Source organism: Amblyraja radiata, chromosome 45, assembly GCF_010909765.2.
Source record: "Amblyraja radiata isolate CabotCenter1 chromosome 45, sAmbRad1.1.pri, whole genome shotgun sequence".
Taxonomy (NCBI): domain Eukaryota; kingdom Metazoa; phylum Chordata; class Chondrichthyes; order Rajiformes; family Rajidae; genus Amblyraja; species Amblyraja radiata.
The window spans coordinates 1431776-1452408 of record NC_046000.1 but is presented as its reverse complement, the minus strand read 5'-3'; the positions used below and the strand labels follow the sequence as shown (position 1 = coordinate 1452408).

General features: G+C 47.3%; 2 protein-coding genes across 2 annotated transcripts in view; both read right to left on the bottom strand.

The window, feature by feature from the left end:
• Positions 1-6934: 6934 nt before the first annotated feature.
• LOC116968559 (histone H2AX-like) lies at positions 6935-7384 on the bottom strand. The gene has a single exon (XM_033015330.1). It carries the CDS (start codon positions 7355-7357, stop codon positions 6977-6979), a length of 381 nt encoding a protein of 126 aa, XP_032871221.1. The 5' UTR covers positions 7358-7384; the 3' UTR covers positions 6935-6976.
• Positions 7385-8324: 940 nt separating this feature from the next.
• LOC116968571 (histone H2B-like) overlaps positions 8325-20633 on the bottom strand; it is a 64477-nt gene continuing 52168 nt past the window's right edge. The window contains exons 2-3 of the mRNA XM_033015342.1: positions 10281-10283; positions 8325-8745 (exon numbers count right to left, since the gene is read on the bottom strand). Of these exons, the coding sequence (XP_032871233.1) occupies positions 8384-8745; positions 10281-10283 (365 nt within the window). The 3' untranslated portion in view covers positions 8325-8383. The remainder of the gene's footprint in view (positions 8746-10280; positions 10284-20633) is intronic.

Sequence of the window (20633 nt, the reverse complement as noted above, 5' to 3'; positions counted from 1 at the left end):
TGAAGGAGATTGATTATTAACCAGATGAAAGTATATAGGGCTGTAATATCCACTGATAGATGAGATCATCAACATTTATTCCCCCTTCCATGTGTATTAAAAACAAGAGAGCAGAGTTGTGTTTTGATGGTTGACACTTGAATCATGTTGCCAGAGGAGATGGTGGAATCAGGTGCCATCACCGTGTTTGAGGCAATTAGACTGTTAAATAGGAAGGTCCTATAGGCCACAGTCCTAAAGAAGGCAGATGGGATTAATATAGATGAGGAAAAGAGATGGACATGGAGGGCAAAGTTCCCCTTTCTGGGCTGCAGCCTTCTGTCGCTCTGAATGTAGAAATGTCCTTGTTGGGAAAAACAGAAGCACGTTTGGACAGCTAGATCGTTAGGAAATGGCCAAGGGTACACAAATGCGACTCGCTCAGGTAGTCCCTTGGTCAGCATGAACGTTGGGATGAAAGGCCTATTTCCACACTGACTAACAATGATTCCATAATATGCTGCCTGACCCACTCAATCTTTTTATGGTTTTCTATTTTTAGTTCAGATTTCTGGATTTTGCATTTTGTTTTTTTATTTTCAGAGTGTTATATATTAGTCTGCGGGGAGGGAGCAGGGAATATTATAGTCATAGAGTGAAACATTGTGGGAAACAGGCCCTTTGGCCCAATTCGCCGACACCGGCCAAAAATGTCCCAGCTACACTAGTCCCACTTGCCTGCGCTTGGTCCATATCCCTCCAAAGCTGTCCTATCCATGTATCTGTCTAACTGTTTCATAAATGAAGGGATAGTCCCAATCTCAACTACCTCCTCTGGCAGCTTGCTCCATACATATACTGTGTGAAAAAAATTACCTCTTGGATTTCCATTAAATATCTTCCCCTTCACCTTGAACCTACGTCCTCTGGTCCTCGATTCCCCTACTCTGGGCGAAAGACTCTGTGCATCTACCCAATCTATTCCTCTCATGATTTTGTATAGCGCTATAAGATTTCCTCTCATCCTCCTGCGATCCATGGAATAGAGGCCCAGCCCACTCAACCTCTCCCTAAAGCTCACACCCTCTAGTCCAGGCAACATCCTCGTAAATCTTTTCTGAACCCTTTCAAGCTTGACAATATCTTTCCAATAACATGGTGCCCTGAACTGAACACAATACTCTTATTGCAGTCTCACCTACGTCTTATACAACTGCAATATGACCACCCAACTCCATACTTTGACTGATGAAGGCCAGAGTGCAAAAAGCCTTTTTGACCACTTTATCTACCTGCCACTCGACCTTCAAGGAATCATGCACCTGTACTCCTAGAACCCTCTGCTCTACAACACCACCCATAGGCCTGCCATTTACTGTGTAGGTCCTACCCTTGTTCGACTTCCCAAAATGCAACACCTCACACTTCTCTGTATTAAATTCCATCCATCATTCCTGGCCAATCGATCCAGATCCTGTTGCAATCGTTCACAACCATCTTCACTATCTGCAAAACCACTAACTTTTGTATCATCAGCAAACTTGCTAATCTTGCCGTGTATGTTCTCATCCAAATCCTTGACATGGATGACAAACAACAATGGGCCCAGCACCGTATTCTGAGGCACATCACTCGCCACAGGCAACCAGTCTGAGAAGCAACCTTCCACTATTACCCTCTGCTTCCTTCCAATGAGCCAATTTGCTATCCATTCAGCTATCTCTCCTTGGATCACATGCGATCTAACCTTCCAGAGCAGTCTATCATATGGAACCTTGTCGAACATCTTACTGACGTCCATGTACACAACATCTACTGCTCTGCCCTCATCAAACTTTTTGGTCATGTCTTCAAAAATGTCAATCAGATTTGAGAGACATAACCTCCCAGGTACAAACCATGTCTACTATCCCTAATCAGCCCCTGCCCATCCAAATGCCTGTATATCCTATCCGTTAGAATACTCTCCAGTAACTAAGCAACTACAGATGTTCAGCTCACCGGCCTATAGTTCCCAGCATTTTCCCCGCAGCCTTTTCTTGAAAAGAGACACAACATTTTTCCACACTCCAGTCTTACGGCACCTGTCCTGTATTGAAGGACGACTCATAAATTTCAACCACAGCTCCAGCAATTTCCTCTCTAGTTTCCCTCAATGTCCTCGGATAGATCAGATCAGGCCCTGGAGATTTGTCTACCTTCAAACACGACAGTATCTTCGGTACTTCTTCGACAGTAACCCTGACTGTTCTAGACATTTCCAGTGCCTGCTCCAATTTCCTCCGTCCTACTGTCTTTCTCCTCGGTAAATACAGAGAAGAAATACTCTTTTAGGACCTTGCCCATGTCCTGTGGTTCCACACAGAGGTGACCACTTTTATTCCCAACGTCTCACTCTCCCTCTAGTTGCCCTTTCCCCCCTTATGTATTGATAAAATATTTTGGGATTGTCCTTAATGCTAACCACCAGAGCCATCTCCTGGCCCCTTTTTGCATTTCTGATTTATTTTTTTAGTTTACTCCTAAGTTCCCAAAACTCCTCCAGGGATCCACTTGATTCCAGCTGCCTATACCTGTCCCATGCATCCTTCGTGTTTTTTACTAACGTCTCAATTTCCCTCGTCAGCCAAGCTTCCTTACACTTGTCTGCTTTGACCTTCACTCTAACGGGGACGTAAACATCCTGAGCTTTCTTCAGTACACTTTTAAAAACATCCCACTTGGCCGATCTTCCTTTCCCCTCTAACAACCTGCTTCAGTCAACTTGAGCGAGACCTTCTCTCAGACCCTCAAAGTTGGGCTTACCCCAGTTGAGCATTTTAATACTTGGACCCTCTCCGTCCCTATCCATAACTATCTTAAACCTAATCTAACTGTGGTCACTGGTCCCAACAGGTTACTTCACACACACTTCATTAACTTGCCCTTCCCAGTTTTCCCTATTTCCCAATACTAGATCCAGCGTTGCCCTCCCACAATAGCCAATAGTTGCAGGACTAGGCCATTCGGCCATTTCAGCCACCACATTGACTGTGATCATGGCTGATCATCCACAATCAGTACCCCTTCCCTGCTTTCTCCCCATATCCCTTGACTCCGCTATCTTTAAGAGCTCTATCTCACTCTCTCTTGAAAGCATCCAGAGAATTGGCCTCCACTGCCTTCTGAGGTAGAGAATTACACAGATTCACAACTCTCTGGCTGAAAAGGTTTTTCCTCATCTCTGTTTTAAATGGCCTACCCCTTATTTTTAAACTGTGGCCCCTGATTCTGGACTCCCCCAACATCGGGAACACGTTTCCTGCCTCTAGCGTGTACAATTCCTTAATAACCTGATAGGTTTCAATAAGATCCCCTCCCATTCTTCTGAATTCCAGTGTATACAAACCCAGTCCTTCCATTCTTTCAACATATGACAGTCCCGCCATCCTGGGAATTAACCTCGTGAACCTACGCTTCCTCAAATTTGGGGACCAAAACTGCACCAATACTCCAGGTGTGGTCTCACTAGGGCCCTGTACAACTGTAGAAGGACCTCTTTGCTCCCATACTCAACCCCTCTTGTTATGAAGGCCATTAGCTTTTTTCACTGCATACTGTACCTGCATGCTTACTTTCAGTGACCGCTGAATAAGGACACCCAGATCTCGGTGTACTTCCCCTTTTCCTAACTTGAGATCATTCAGATAATAATCTGCCTTCGTGGGGTTCTTGCCACCAAAGTGGATAACCTCACATTTATCCACATTAAACTGCATCTGCCATGCATCCGCCCACTCACCCAACCTGCATCCTCCCCTCAGTTAACACTGCCACCCAGCTTTGTGTCATCTGCTAATTTGCTAATGTTACTTTTAATCCCTTCATCTACTAAATCATTAATGTATATTGTAAATAGCTGTGGTCCTGTTACTGCTATCCAAATGTGCCTCTATGTCATAATTTATAATTGACTCCAGCTTCTTCCCCACCATCGATGTCAGGCTAACTGGTCTATAATTCCCTGTTTTCTCTCTCCCTACTTTCGTCAAAAGTGGGATAACATTAGCTACCTTCCAATCCACAGGAACTGATCCTGAATCTATAGAACATTTGAAAATGATCACCAATGCGTCCACGGTTTCCAGAGCCACTTACTTAAGTACCATGGGATGCAGACCATCAGGCCGTGGGGATTTATCAGCCTTCAGTACCATCAGTCCTGCCTAATAGTCAACAGGCCTGCCTAATAGTCCAGTCCCATAGTCAACACCATTTGCTGCCTAATGTGAATTTCCCTCATTTCATCCATCACCCTGGATCCTCTGGCCACCAGTACATCTGGGAGATTGTTTGTGTCTTCCTTAGTGAAGTACCATGTTCAACTCATCTGCCATTTCCCTGTTCTCCAGTATAAATTCACCTGTTTCTGTCTGCAAGGGACCCAGTTGTCTTAACTAATTCTTTCCTCCTCACATACCGAAAGAAGCTTTTACTATCCTTCTATATATTCCTGGCGAGCTTACCTTCGTGCCTCATCCTTTCTCCCCGTATTGCCTTTTTAGTTATCTCCTGTTGCTCTTTAAACATTACCCAATACTCTTGCTTCCCGCTCATCTTTGCTACATTGTACTTCTTCTCTTTTATATTTATACTGTCCTTGACTTACTTTGTCAGCCACGGTCACCTCATAGTCCCCTCAGATTCTTTCTTCCGCTCTGGAATGAACTGATCCTTCTGAATTGTTCCCAGAAATACCTGCCATCGTTGTTCCACTGTCATCCCTGCTAGGGTCTCTTTCCAGTCTACTTTGGCCAGCTTGTCCCTGTTGCCTCCATGGCTCCCTTTGCTCAACTGTAATACTGACACTTCTGATTTTCCGTTCTCCCTCTCAAATTGTAGATTAAAACTTATCATATTACGGTCACTATCTCCTAATGGCTACTTTACCTTGTGTTCCCCAATCAAATCCGGTTCATTACACAACACTAAATCCACAATTGCCTTCTCCCAGGTAGGCTCCAGTACAAGCTGCTCTAAGAATCCGTCTCGGAGGTAATCCACAAACTCCCTTTCTTGGAGTCCAGTATGAACCCGATTTTCCCAGTCTCCCTGCATGTTAAAATCACCCATAACCACCGTAGCATTACCTTTGCTCCATGCCAATTTTAACACTTGATTCAGCTTGCACCCTATATCCAGCTTACTGTTTGGGGGCCTGTAGATAACTCCCATCAGGGACTTTTTACCCTTACAATTCCTCAGTTATATCCATACTGATTCTACATCTCCTGATTCTATGTCACCCCTCGCAAGCGACTGAATTTCATTCCTCACCAACAGAGTTGCCCCACCCCCTCTGCCCACCTGTCTCTCTTTTCGATAGAGCGTATACACCTGAATATTCAGTTCCCTGCCCTGTACGTCCTGCAGCTATGCCTCTGTAATCCCCACTTGCCAATTTCTAATTGAGCCTCAAAACTCATCCACTTTATTTTTTATACTTCGCGCATTCATATTCAACAATTTAACTTCGGTATTCACCTCCCCTCTCACACCGGTCACTGTTATCCCTGACCTTACTCTCTTAACCCTTCTCGAACTTTCCTCCCATTAATTTGGGAGTCTTTTGTAACTTTTCCTGAACTCACTTCCCCTTTAACTTCATCTGTATACTACCAATTTGTCGACCACTTTCCCTTCCCCCCTCCCCCCTCCCCCCTCCCCTCGCTATTTAGTATAAGACCACACGTGTAGCACTAGCATACCTGCCTGCCAGAACATTGGTACCTCTCCAGTTAAGGTGTAGCCGTCCCTTTTGTATAGGTCACCCCTACCCCTTGGTACCTTGGTGAGACCACACCTGGAGTATTGCGTATAGTTTTGGTCTCCTAATCTGAGGAAAGACATTCTTGCCATAGAGGGAGAACAGAGAAAGCTCACCACACTAATTCCTGGGATGGCAGGACTTTCATATGAGGAAAGACTGGATAGACTCGGCTTGTACTCGCTGAAATTTAGAAGATTGAGGGGGGGATCTTATAGAAACTTACAAAATTCTTAAGGGGTTGGACAGGCTAGATGCAAGAAGATTGTTCTCAATGTTGTGAAAGTCCAGAACAAGGGGTCACCATTTAACGATATGGGGAAGTCTTTTAGGACCGAGATGACAATTTTTTTTCCACACGGAGTGGTGAATCTGTGGAATTCTCTGCCACAGAAGGTAGTTAAGGCCAGTTCATCGGCTATATTTAAGAGGGAGTTAGATGTGGCCCTTGTGGCTAAAGGGATCAGGGGGTATGGAGAGAAGGCAGGTACAGGATACTGAGTTGGATGATCAGCCATGATCAAAGATCTTATAGCGGATCCGCTATAAGATCTTTGGCCATGATCATCAAAGATCCTAGATCTTTGATGATCATATTGAATGGCAGTGCAGGCTCGAAGGGCCGAATGGCTTACTCCTGCACCTATTTTCTATGTTTCTAAACGGAGTTGGTTTCGAGGAGGATCTCTTACTGTAGGTCGATGCCAATGTTCTGAGGAATATCTGCCTAAATGTATCTTTCCGCATCAGCCAACCGCTATTTCATGTTTAGTTTTGAGGTACAAGGCGGAAACTGACCCTTCGGACCAGCGAGTCCGCACCGACTAGCGATCCTCACACATGAACACTATCCTACAAATGATAAAGTGTTTGAAAAACATATTTTTTAACATTTATATCAAACCAATTAACCTACAACCCAGGACGTATTTTGAGTGCGGGAGGAAACGGGGAGAACGTACAAATTGCGTACAGGGAAGCGCCCGTAGTCAGGATCGAACCAGGGTCTCTGGTGCTGTGAGGCAGTTGGTCTACCGCTCCGCCACCGTGTAGACAACTCAATGTACAGTCGGTTTTCGACAACAAGGAACACTTGTCCCGCACTAAACATAATCGATGATCTGCCCTTCCACAGACATGGTGAGTGGCTCTGAAAAGAGCCTTTGAGTCACTTTGTTGAGTTTCTCTCGCTTACTTGTTCGCTGCGCCGGTTTTCTTGGGCAACAGCACGGCCTGGATATTGGGCAACACACCGCCCTGAGCGATGGTCACCCCTCCCAGCAGCTTGTTGAGCTCCTCGTCGTTGCGGACGGCCAGCTGCAGATGTCTGGGGATGATGCGGCTCTTCTTGTTGTCCCGGGCCGCGTTGCCGGCCAGCTCGAGGATTTCAGCCGTCAGATACTCGAGCACAGCAGCCAGATAGACAGGGGCTCCTGCACCCACCCGCTTAGCATAGTTGCCTTTCCTCAAGTGCCTATGAACACGACCGACCGGGAACTGCAGACCAGCCCGGGACGAGCGAGACTTGGCCTTGGCCCGAGCTTTGCCGCTGGTTTTTCCTCGTCCAGACATCTCCTGATGTTTTGTACACGCAGAATGAGAAAATGATCACAGACTCGCCTTTCTTATACCTGTTTGAGGAATCCAGAGAACCGCTGGTGATTGGTGAAAAAGGACATAATCTCATTGGTGTGAAGAATGACCCAATCACAGAACTGTTTTATCTACCAATCAAAACCCACAACAGAAAAGCGCTGAAAATAACTGCCAGTCCCTCCAAAACTCGAACTTTGAAATAGCCGCCAAACTATAAATCTGTATGTCAATACAATTTGCTACATCACATAATCATTGCTTTTTTCATTATCATTTTCTATGTAAGCGCATTGCGTTAAGATGTTAATTATACTGCTGCGAGTAAGAATTTCATTCACGGAATACCGTTCACGGTACACATGACAATTAAATACTCAATGATTGTTGACCACCTTGAACCCCGGGCAATACAGCACAACACATTTAATTTACGATTTATTTGGGCCGGTAACCGATTACAATAAAAATCGATCCTCGGCATCAATTAGCGATCGGTCACTATGTAAACAGTCTCGGATTATAGTCTTGTTTATATGTTCATGTTTATAAAAGTCGGAGTTTGGGCGACAGTGTGAAATGTTCCTGCTTGGAAAAATTGGACGAATTGCCGAGTAGAAATGCAATTCAGAACAGGTACAGAGATGAAGACAGGAGTTCATAAACCCCAATACCCACAGGAAATAAAACAGTAACGGCAGCACTAGTCGACTGGCCGTGGGCACAATTTATGATGACTGGGACAAGCTGACGTGAAGGGAAAGGAGTTTTACTTCTGTTTGATGGACAGGAATGCAACATGGATACCGGGAATATCCCGCGTATATTGGAATTTAATTTAATCACTAAACAGAATGTGAACTAAATTCGCCAAACAGAAATATCCTGAAACAATTCTGCTGCGATTTAATGTCGAAACATTAGTACAACTCTTTCTGCGAAAATGTGGGTGGCTCTTATAAGAGCCGTTGGGTTTTGGGTGTTTTTTCAACAATGTGTGGATCTTTATTTGGAACTGGTGTACTTGGTCACCGCCTTTGTCCCTTCCGACACGGCGTGTTTGGCCAGCTCCCCGGGAAGAAGCAGGCGCACGGCGGTCTGAATCTCTCGGGAGCTGATGGTCGCCCGCTTGTTATAATGCGCCAGGCGGGAAGCCTCGCCCGCGATACGCTCGAAAATATCGTTCACGAACGAGTTCATGATGCCCATGGCCTTGGAGGAGATGCCGGTATCCGGGTGAACCTGCTTCATCACTTTGTAGATGTAGATGGAGTAACTCTCCTTCCTCGACCTCCTGCGCTTCTTGCCCCCTTTGCCTGCGGATTTCGGCAAAGCTTTTTTTGCGCCCTTCTTGGCGGCTGTTTTCGGCAAAGATCCTACAGCATCTTTGGTTTTCGGCAAAGATCCTACAGCATCTTTGGTTTTCGGCAAAGATCCTACAGCATCTTTGGTTTTCGGCAAAGATCCTACAGCATCTTTGGTTTTCGGCGGATCGGGCATTTCCTCGGTGGATTTCAAAGACAAAAACAAAACACGATCTTTACACAGAAGTGACCAGAAACCGCTCGGTGCGCGGATTAAATAGACAGTGACGTCACCCTATGCTAATGAGGGATGGAGCAGGAGCGGATCGTCATTGGACGGTCGGTGAGATGTTTAATGACACTTCTCCTGTAAACGCTCTGATTAGATATCTAATCATAATCGCTCGCTCCGCCAATCAGAAGCCGCTCTCACTCACTGTTCGTGTCCTGTCCGGTCCCAGAAAGCTGTCGTTTGTCATCCTTTAGTTTTAGAGACACAGCGCGGAAACAGGCCCTTCTGCCCACCGAATACTCGCCGACCAGCGATCCCCCTACACGAGCACTATCCTACACACTGGGGACAATTTACAATTGTACCAAGCCAATTAACCTACCAACCTGAACGTCTTGAATGTGATAGGTAACCCGAGCACCCACAGAAAACCCACACAGGTCACGGGGAGAACGTACAAAGATCCGTAGTCAGGATCGATCCCATATCTCTGGCGCTGTAAGACAGCACATCTACCGGACACCACGGACAGACGATGTTTTCGGGTGGGAGCATTCTTCAGATTTTCATTTATCATAGTTGATTCGATTAATTGAGGAGATAGTGTAGAGTGTTGGCGAACACTTCAGCATCACTGATAGGTCCCAGAAGCTAAAACTGTCAAATACCGTGGGAGCAAATGAAGACGGGTAAATCGGTTTCAGAATCATTTCACCTGTTTCACCATTTCCAGGGACCCCGACTGTCCTTTCAGACGCCTCCTATATATATCAGGCCCGTAGGAAGCTTTTCAAAAAGGGGGGTGGCATGACAGGATTTGCGGAACCAGAGTTGGTTTACAGGGCAAGGCCAACGAATGCTCTTGCATTAGTAGAAGTAGTGGTAAATGTCAATATACATTCAGGAGCACCTGTTCCGTTGTTTTGCACAATCCGCAGGCATTGCCACTTTCATTTTACTGCACATCTTGAATGTGTATGTGACAAATAGACTTAACTTACCTTGACTTGACGACAAGTGATTTCCTGTTGTTGGGGGGCAGTGTTAGCTGTGAGGAGGATGCTAGGAGGCTGCAAGGTGACTTGGATAGGCTGGGTGAGTGGGCTAATGCATGGCAGATGCAGTATAATGTGGATAAATGTGAGGTTATCCACTTTGGTAGCAAAAACAGGAAAGAAGACTATTATCTAAATGGTGGCTGATTAGGAAAAGGGGAGATGCAACGAGACCTGGGTGTCATGGTACACCAGTCATTGAAAGTAGGCATGCAGGTGCAGCAGGCAGTGAAGAAAGCGAATGGTATGTTAGCATTCATAGCAAAAGGATTTGAGTATAGGAGCAGGGAGGTTCTACTGCAGTTGTAAAGGTTGTTGGTGAGACCACACCTTGAGTATTGCGTACAGTTTTGGTCTCCAAATCTGAGGAAGGACATTATTGCCATAGTGCAGAGAAGGTTCAACAGACTGATTCCTGGGATGTTAGGACTTTCATATGAAAAAAGACTGGATAGACTCGGTTTGTACTCGCTAGAATTTAGGAGATTGAGGGGGGATCTTATTGAAACGTACAAAAATTCTTAATGGGTTGGACAGGCTAGATGCAGGAAGATTGTTCCCGATGTTGGGGAAGTCCAGGTCAAGGGGGTCATAGCTTAAGGATAAGGGGGAAATCCTTTAGGACCGAGATGAGAAAAGCATTTTTCACACAGAGTGGTGAATCTCTGGAACTCTCTGCCACAGAGGGTAGTTGAGGCCAGTTCATTGGCTATATTTAAGAGGGAGTTAGATGTGGCCCTTGTGGCTAGGGGGAGCAGGGGGTATGGAGAGAAGGCAGGTACGGGATACTGAGTTGGATGATCAGCCATGATCATATTGAATGGCGGTGCAGGCTCGAAGAGCCGAATGGCCTACTCCTGCACCTATTTTCTATGGTTCTATGTAGGCAAAAGACGCCATCCAAATGATCGCTATATACATGCCAGGGGTATGCTCTTAACCAGTCAGGGTTAAATCTTCGCCAGCACCCATTCTTATAGAAGGCACAATATTTGTATGTTGGACCCAGTTTAAAGCGATTCTATATGAGCTTCTGATCATCTGAGAGGTTGGCAATAGCTTTAGCAGCTTCTTCTTTGGTTGTGGTAGGAGGGGGAGAGAGAGACAGGAGGGGGAGAGAGACAGGAGGGGGAGAGAGAGAGGTGGGGGGAGAGAGAGGTGGGGGAGAGAGAGAGGTGGGGGGAGAGAGAGGTGGGGGAGAGAGAGAGGTGGGGGAGAGAGAGAGAGAGAAGGGAGAGAAAGAGAGGGGAGAGAAAGAGGGGGGAGAGAGAGGGGGGGAGAGAGAGAGAGAGAGAGACAGAAGGGGGGGGAGAGACAGGAGGGGGGAGAGAGAGAGACAGGAGGGGGGAGAGAGACAGGAGGTGGGAGAGAGAGAGACAGGAGGGGGAGAGAGAGACAGGAGGTGGGAGAGAGAGAGACAGGAGGGGGAGAGAGAGACAGGAGGGGGAGAGAGAGACAGGAGGGGGAGAGAGAGACAGGAGGGGGAGAGAGAGAGGAGGGGGAGAGAGAGAGGAGGGGGAGAGAGAGACAGGAGGGGGAGAGAGAGAGGAGGGGGAGAGAGAGAGGAGGGGGAGAGAGAGACAGGAGGGGGGAGAGAGACAGGAGGTGGGAGAGAGAGAGACAGGAGGGGGGAGAGAGACAGGAGGTGGGAGAGAGAGACAGGAGGGGGAGAGAGAGAGACAGGAGGGGGAGAGAGAGAGGAGGGGGAGAGAGAGACAGGAGGGGGAGAGAGAGACAGGAGGGGGAGAGAGAGACAGGAGGGGGAGAGAGAGGAGGGGGAGAGAGAGAGGAGGGGGAGAGAGAGAGGAGGGGGAGAGAGGAGGGGGAGAGAGACAGGAGGGGGAGAGAGAGAGGAGGGGGAGAGAGGAGGGGGAGAGAGAGAGGAGGGGGAGAGAGAGAGGAGGGGGAGAGAGAGAGGAGGGGGAGAGAGAGGTGGGACAGAGAGAGGTGTCCTCTCACAGAGAGGGAGAGGTGTCCTCTCGGAGAGAGAGAGAGAGAGAGGAGGTGGGACAGAGCGAGATGGGACAGAGAGGGGTGCGACAGAGGGGGGTGGGGGAGAGAGGGTTGGGGGAGAGAGTGGGGTGGGGGAGAGAGAGGGATGGGGAGAGAGGTGGGGGAGAGGAGAGGTGGGGTGGGGAGGGGGGGTGGGGGAGAGAGAGAGAGAGGGAGTCCAGCTGTGGGAGGTGTGCGGGCGGCGTACTTGAGCGGGTGGCGGGCCAGGTGGGCCTCGATTGGTGGTCAGTAAAACACCGAGTCCAGCACTGGATCAACTAAAGGGCCTGTCCCACTGCGGGGACCTAATTTGCGAGTTTAGAAGAGTTTGCACTCGACTCAAACTCGCAGCATGGTCGACACATGGTCCTAGCAGGTCTATGTAACTCTCCTTCATGCTCGAAAGAAGTTCGAGCAAGAATTTAATTGTCCTATCTGGGACACATGACAATAAACTCTCTTGAATCTTGATTAGATTATAGCTATTGACAGTTCCCGAACCCAATCACAAAATTCACCATTACATTGTTTCGACAGAAAGTTCTAGCAGGAAGACAGTTTACAAAATGAATAGAAATATTTCTCCAGGTACTATAAACAATTTGAACAAGGCTTCACACTTCACAAGATAACAGCACAAACACTCTGCAACATAATTAACAGTACTTTACAACTGTTGGGCGGGGATGAGCTGGGGTGGCGCGGGCGGAAGAAGGTTTGGGCCCCGCCGCAGCGGCGTCTGGTGTTGAGGTCACAGCCGCTGCCGCCCGGCGACGGGAGGACAATCTCCTGGTCGCCAGGCTGGCCGATAGCGAGGCTCCGGTGCCGCGGATGGAGACATTGGACCGGGCGGGTAGACACCCCCACACCACACCCCCCCCATTCCACTACTTACCTGGAGTAGACGCTCAATGGGTGAAATCCAAATGGCAGTCTGATCCCGCCCGGGCCCACTGCGCACGCGCGGATAGACGGCGCCATTTTATGTCGCTTCCCCAACTGCGCAGGCGCATTTGTTTCTCCCCCAGCGGCCGGAGCCAGAATTTCGGGCGATTTCCAACAAAGTGGAAACGCTGATTGTGCTCCGATTTAAAAAAATAATTCTGGGGATTTTTTCTTACTCTGGGGGGAAAAAAGGGGGGTGCGGTCGCACCCAGCGCACCCCCCCCTTCGGACGGCCATGTATATCGTTTGAATAAGGGCCTTGACCCAAAACGTCACCTATTCATTTTCTCCAGAGAAGCTGCCTGACGCGCTGAGTTACTGCAGCTTTTAATAGCTGTCTTTATTTTATGATGGGCACCCTGCTACCAGTGGGAAGTAAAGAACCAAAGAACAGAGATGCATAATTAATAGATGGGGGGGGGGGGGGGGGCGGAGAAGTGGCGAGAATAGAAATGTTACCCAGAAGACGGTGGGGTCAGGAAGTCACTGAATAGGTGGGAGAGGGTGGGACCCTCATCACATTGACTTGTTGGAAAGATTCCACAGCAAGGGTTCCCAACCTGGGGTAAATTTACCCCAAGGGGGTACATTTGTTGATTCTGGATCTGTACATATTTTTCTCATTGACTAACTGTGTTTGGTTCTGGTATACAATTGTTGTTCACCATTAGTTGTTAATAAATAACTGAAATAACATTGTTATGTGCAATTAAAGTTGGAGGGGTAAACGGGACGAAAAAGGTTGGGAACCCCTGGTCCACAAGATAACTGGAGGGTTGTATTTTGTAATCAGTGCTGTGCTGCAGGTGTCGGTGCAGAATTCAATGTTGTTTGTTACCTACATTACTGTTTTGGATGACAATGCAGGTAACATTGTGAGTAAATCTGCAGATGACACCAACATTGTTGATCTAGATCAGTTGGTTTGGTGGGGCAAGGAATGACAAATATAATTTAACTCTGACAAATGTGAGGTGTTGCAAACTGATATGCAAATCCAGGGTAGGACTTGCACAGTAAATGGTAGAACATTGGAGAGTGTTGCAGAACAGAGATCTCGGATTACAGGTGCATGGTTTCTAGAACATCGTAAGATGGATGGTGTGGTGAAATCTTTTGACCAACATTGGGATAGGAAGGGATTAGAAGCTAAGGGTCAAATGTGGGCAAGTGGAACTGACCCAGAATGCATACATGGTCACCATGGCCAAGGTGAACCAGGTGGCCTGTTTCTGTGCTATAAAGCTCCATGAAATTCTAGAGATGTTCCACCAGTGTTAATATCCCGGGCCCAGCGCATTGTTAGCTAAGATGACATGGAGGCATAAAATCAGTAAAATGATCCGAACAACAGTGCAACTAGTCGGAGAATTAGGGTGGGGGAGGGATGGAGAGAGTCAGAACTAAACCAAGGTCAGCACATTTGCTTATTTATCTCACAGGGACCTGCTGACTCTGACCTCGTACTCCCTCACTGTTTAATGCGTCCCACACACCAGATCGTTTCCCCCTCTAGCCGTTGCTCCCAATCCACTTCCACTGGTCTTTGACATAACAATTCCCTTTGACACCAAATCTCCGTAATCTTCTCAGAAAGTGGAGGCGCCAATGTTTAAGAAAGAACTGCAGATGCTGGAAAAATCGAAGGTAGACAAAAAATCAAAAAATGCTGGAGAAACTCAGCAGGTGAGGCAGCATCTATGGAGGGAAGGAATAGGTGATGTTTCGGGTCGAGACCCTTCTTCAGCCCAATGTCGGTGAGCGGGGGGGGGGGGGGCATTGAAAGGAACGGGCGGAGACAGTAGACTTTGTGGGAGAGCTGGGAAGGGGTAGGGGAAGGAGGGAGATTGCAAGGGCTATCTAAAATTAGAGAGTAGAGTACGACTATGGAGTAGAGGCACTGATGTGCTTTCTTTATAATTGCATTAGTGTGCTGGGTCCAGGAAAGATCTTCGGAAATATGCATGCCCAGGAATTTGAATTTTTTTACTCTCTCCACGATCGTCCCATTGATACTATATAAGCAGGATTGTGGGTCCTCATCCTTGCTCTTCCAAAGTCCACAACCAGTTCCTTGGTTTTACTGGTATTGGGAGCCAGGTTATTGTGCTGGTACCATCTGGTCAATTTGTCGATCTCACTTCTATACTCTGACATAGCAGAGCTGCAAACATTGGGTGAGAGTTGGGAGTGAGAAATTGCGAGAGACCAAGCCCAAGCATGCTCGTGAGTGGGGGGAGGGGGGGGGGGGTGGGGTTAGACTGTGGGAGGGGGGGGGGGGGGGTGGGGTTAGACTGTGGGAGGGGGTGTTCCCCGTCCATTGGTATGGAGCTTTTGCATTTTTCAGCTTGAAATTGTGCAATCTGATGCATACTGTAGCCAGTCTTTTAACCAACACTTGAATGCAATATTTATGCTTTGTTGGATTAGCTATGAATAAGGTTAGGCTAAATTACATTCCTAATTACATTCCACAGTAGAGCCAGGCTGTGATCCAACAGGTGCAGCACATGAATGATCTTAGTGTATTCATGTATGGAAATCAGATTATAATCAAGCACTGGCCCAAGTTGACCATCCTGGGTCTCACTACACACCTGGTACTACTCCTGATCCTGACTCCAGTTGCATACCTTCTCTCATTCCTGACCCTGAGTTCAGCCTTGCACCTGGCCCCTTATTCTACCCTGATCATATCTGCTTACCTGCTTAGGTTCCCAGTGCTGAACACTCCCATTGTCCGAGCTTTGACTGCACACCTAGTACTATTCCAGACCTTGACTCTGGATGCACACTTGTCCTTGCACCAAGCCCCTCTGCACTGACAATATATCTGGCCCACGCATAAAGCTTACTAGGGCCCTATACAACTGCAGAAGGACCTCTTAGCCCCTATACTCAACTCCTCTTGTTATGAAGGCCAGCATGCCATTCACTTTCTTCACTGCCTGCTGTACCTGCATGCTTACTTTCATTGACTAATGAACAAGGACCTCTAGATCCCGTTGTACCTTTTCCCAACTTGACACCAGCATCCAGTGTCCCAGTACCTCACCCGTGTGGAATCATGATCGATAAATCTCAGCTAGGGTTCATGTCATTTCTTCCCCAGCTTTGCACAGTATCGTTGAATATGGCTGATCAGTCCATCAGTCTGAAGAAGGGTCTCGATCCGAAATGGCGCCTATTCCTTCGACCCATAGATGCTGCCTCACCTGCTGTTTCTCCAGCATTTTTGTCTACCTTCGATTTTTCCACCAACTGCAGTTCTTTCTGAAAGTCCTTAAAGAATGATCTGCTTCATACATCCAGCACCTGCTCTACCATATTGAAGACTTCCCCGTGAATTCTTCAAGTTCCGTCACCTTCATGGGCTTAATTAGGAAAGAGAAAATAGATTATGAAAGAAAACTGGCATGGAACATAAAAACTGACTGCCAAAGTTTTTATAGATATGTGAAGGAAAAGAGATTAGTTAAAACAAATGTAGGTCCCTTGCAGTCAGAAACAGGTGAATTGATCATGGAGAACAAGGATATGGCGGACCAATTGAATAACTACTTTTGTTCCGTCTTCACTAAGGAAGACATAAATAATCTTCCGGAAATAGCAGGGGATCAAAGGAGATGGAGGAACTGAGTGAAATCCAGGTTAGTCGGGAAGTGGTGTTGGGTAAATTGAATGGATTAAAGGCCGATAAGTCCCTAGGGCCAGATAGGCTGCATCCCAGAGTACTTAAGGAAGTAGCTCCAGAAATAGTGGACGCATTAGTGATAATTTTTCAAAACTCTTTAGATTCTGGAGTAGTTCCTGAGGACTGGAGGGTAGCTAACGTAACTGCACTTTTTAAGACGGGATGGAGAGAGAAAACGGGGAATTACAGAACAGTTAGTCTAACATCGGTAGTGGGGAAACTGCTAGAGTCAGTTATTAAAGATGGGATAGCAGCACATTTGGAAAGTGGTGAAATCATTGGACAAAGTCAGCATGGATTTACGAAAGGTAAATCATGTCTGACGAATCTTATAGAATTTTTCGAGGATGTAACTGGTAGAGTGGAAAGGGGAGAACCAGTGGATGTGTTGTATCTGACCTTTCAGAAGGCTTTCGACAAGGTCCCACATAAGAGATTAGTATACAAACTTAAAGCACATGGTATTGGGAGTTCAGTATTGATGTGGATAGAGAACTGTCTGGCAAACAGGAAGCAAAGAGTAGGAGTAAACGGGTCCTTTTCACAATGGCAGGCAGGAGCCTCGGCATCGGCATCGGCGGCACCGGCATCGGCGGCGGCGGCACCGGCATCGGCTGCGGCGGCATCAGCGGCGGCGGCACCGTCATCGGCGGCGGCGGAGCTGCGGGTGTGAGGACGGCGGTGCAGCGCTGGAGCGCCATTGCGGGGCGGGCGGTGCCTTGCCTGGGTCGCCGCGCTGGAACTCCGGTGAGCTAGGACCGGCGTTAAAAACATCGCGGAGCTGCGGGCGGCGGCGCTGAAACTTACATCGGGAGTCTAGGATCTCGCGACGAGATCGCCAGTTGAGCTCCATTCGGTGCGGCCTTGTCGGCTCCGGAAGCCACGGTCTCGAGTAGGGAGGCGGCCGTTCCCGGGATCCCATGCTGCTGAGAGGACTCTCCCGACGCCGGAACATCATCACCCGGCGAGGACGGCCTGGAACATCGGGCCTCCGTAGAGGCAACTGTGGAGGCCTCAATAGGCCCAACTATGGGTGGACATTGGGGATGGGACTGGACTTTGTGCCTTCCCCCATAATGGGAACCATTGTGGGGGGATGTTTTTATGTTAAAGCTACTTATTATTGTTATGTTTGTATTCTTTTTTATGTGCTGCATTGGCAAAAGGAATTTCACTACATCTAGGTGTATGTGACAATAAATCAACCTTTGAACCTTTGAAACTTTGACTAGTGGGGTACCGCAAGGCTCAGTGCTGGGACCCCAGCTATTTACGATATATATTAATGATCTGGATGAGGGAATTGGAGGCAACATCTCCAAGTTTGCGGATGACACTAAGCTGGGGGGCAGTGTTAGCTGTGAGGAGGATGCTAGGAGACTGCAAGGTGACTTGGATAGGCTGGGTGAGTGGGCAAATGTTTGGCAGATGCAGTATAATGTGAATAAATGTGAGGTTATCCACTTTGGTGGCAAACACAGGAAAGCAGACTATTATCTAAATGGTGGCCGATTAGGAAAAAAGAGATGCAACGAGACCTGGGTGTCATGGTACACCAGTCATTGAAAGTAGGCATGCAGGTGCTGCAGGCAGTGAAGAAAGCGAATGGTATGTTAGCTTTCATAGCAAAAGGATTTGAGTATAGGAGCAGGGAGGTTCTACTGCAGTTGTACAGGGTCTTGGTGAGACCACACCTGGAGTATTGCGTATAGTTTTGGTCTCCAAATCTGAGGAAGGACATTATTGCCATAGAGGGAGTGCAGAGAAGGTTCACCAGACTGATTACTGGGATGACAGGACTTTCATATGAAGAAAGACTGGATAGACTCGGCTTTGCCCGCTAGAATTTAGAAGATTGAGGGGGGATCTTATAGAAACTTACAAAATTCTTAAGGGGTTGGACAGGCTAGATGCAGGAAGATTGTTCCCGATGTTGGGGAAGTCCAGGACAAGGGGTCACAGCTTAAGGATAAGGGGGAAATCCTTTAAGACCGAGATGAGAAAAACATTTTTCACACAGAGAGTGGTGAATCTCTGGAACTCTCTGCCACAGAGGGTAGTTGAGGCCAGTTCATAGGCTATATTTAAGAGGGAGTTAGATGTGGCCCTTGTGGCTAAGGGGATCAGGGGGTATGGAGAGAAGGCAGGTACAGGATACTGAGTTGGATGATCAGCCATGATCATATTGAATGGCGGTGCAGGCTCGAAGGGCCGAATGGCCTACTCCTGCACCTATTTTCTATGTATTTTTATATATATTCAAAACAGAGGAGAAATACTCTCCAAGGCCCTTGCCAACCTCTTGCAGCTCCACACATAGACTGGTCTTTGACGGAGCCATATTCTCTCCAGTTACTTTTTCCATTTTTCACCTTAAACTTCTATGCCAAAGCCATCTCATTCCCCCATTTTTAACCTCCTTATTGCTTCCCATGCATACTTCTGCATCTCCTGTACATATCCAGGGATCACTTGATAGCAGCTGGCTGTACCTGAACACACCTTCCTTTTTTCTGACCAGAGCCTCCATACCTCTTGTGACCCAGAGCTCCCTCCTCCTGCTGGCCCTGCCCTTCACACCAACAGGAATATTCAGAACTTGACCGCTCACTATCTCACTTGCTGGACGTTCCTTTATACTCAAACAACATACTCCTGTCATTTTTGTAAGATTCTGTCATATACTGTTAACATTTGTCTAGTTGCAGTTTATAACTTTAGCTTGAGGAGCAGTTCTGCATTTTACCATAACTGCATCAACACAAATAGAACTAAAGTGCCTCCCCATCTATAGTTTTAACAAGAATAGGTTAAGCTTTGCTGACCCCATCTGAGCCCTTTGCACCATGGCTGTCCAGGTCTATATCCAGAAACGTAAAATCCACTTCACAGCCTTTGTTATTCTTGCAACTTTCTCCAATCATACTGTATCTTTGCTCCTCTAATTCCCAACAAGATCACTCCTATATTTCAATGCTCCATTCATTAATCCTCAATACTTTCATTTTAGATGACTGCGTGATGTTCCCCCTCATCAAAAACTCAACTACCTCTCCTCTCTTTCTCCTGCTCCATCTAGCCTGTCGCACTGGTACCCTGGAACATTAAGCTACCAACCTGACCCTCCATTAACTATATTTCTGCAGGAGCTATAATATCCCAATCCCATGTACTTATTCACGTCCAGTGTTCGATGACCTCACCTGTCCGGCCACTTTTACTGAAATAAATGTCATTTAATCTGACACCCTTTGCTCACTCCCTGCCCTGTTGCTGCATGACACATATACTGAACTTGGTGTTGCTGACTTTGCAATCAACTTGCAGCTTCCACTTGCCTCACTACTGCTTTGGATCCCACACCACTGCCAATCAATTGAAAATCTTCCCTGGTATCGTGAGCAAATCTGTCCGCCAGAATATTGGTCACCCTCCAGTTCAGGTGTAACCCGTCCCTCTTGTGCAGGTCACTGCTGCCGCAGAAAAGATCCCTATAATCCAATTCCAGCATCTGCAGTTCCTACTTAAATGCTATAATCCAATAATCTGACTTCCTGCTCCAACTTTTCCACCATGCATTCATCTGTCCCATCCTCACAGAATTTCCTTCTTTTCCCCTGACTATCAAGTATCCTATCACTGTCGCCTGACTGGTCTCATTCATCCCCACTGTGTCACAGAGCCAGTCCTAGTAGCACAGACCTGGATGTTGCTTTCTGTTGCAACATCACTGGTTCTCTCTCCCCAACAGTTAAAATGACCCACGACTACAAACACATTGATTTCACATCCTTCCTCATTCAGCCTACATGTCTGGTCTCCTCATGCATGCTGACTATTGAGAGGCAGATCCCATCATAGAGATTGTCCATTTCTTATTCCTAAATTGTAACCATACAGTCCCATGAGTCGATCCCTCCAGGATATCCCCAGTACTGCTCTAATGCTCTCCCTGATTAGAAATGCAAAGCTTCTGCCCTTTTGCACCCGGCTCTGAATTCACCCGGGGAGAATTTAACTTCTCCTCAAAGGG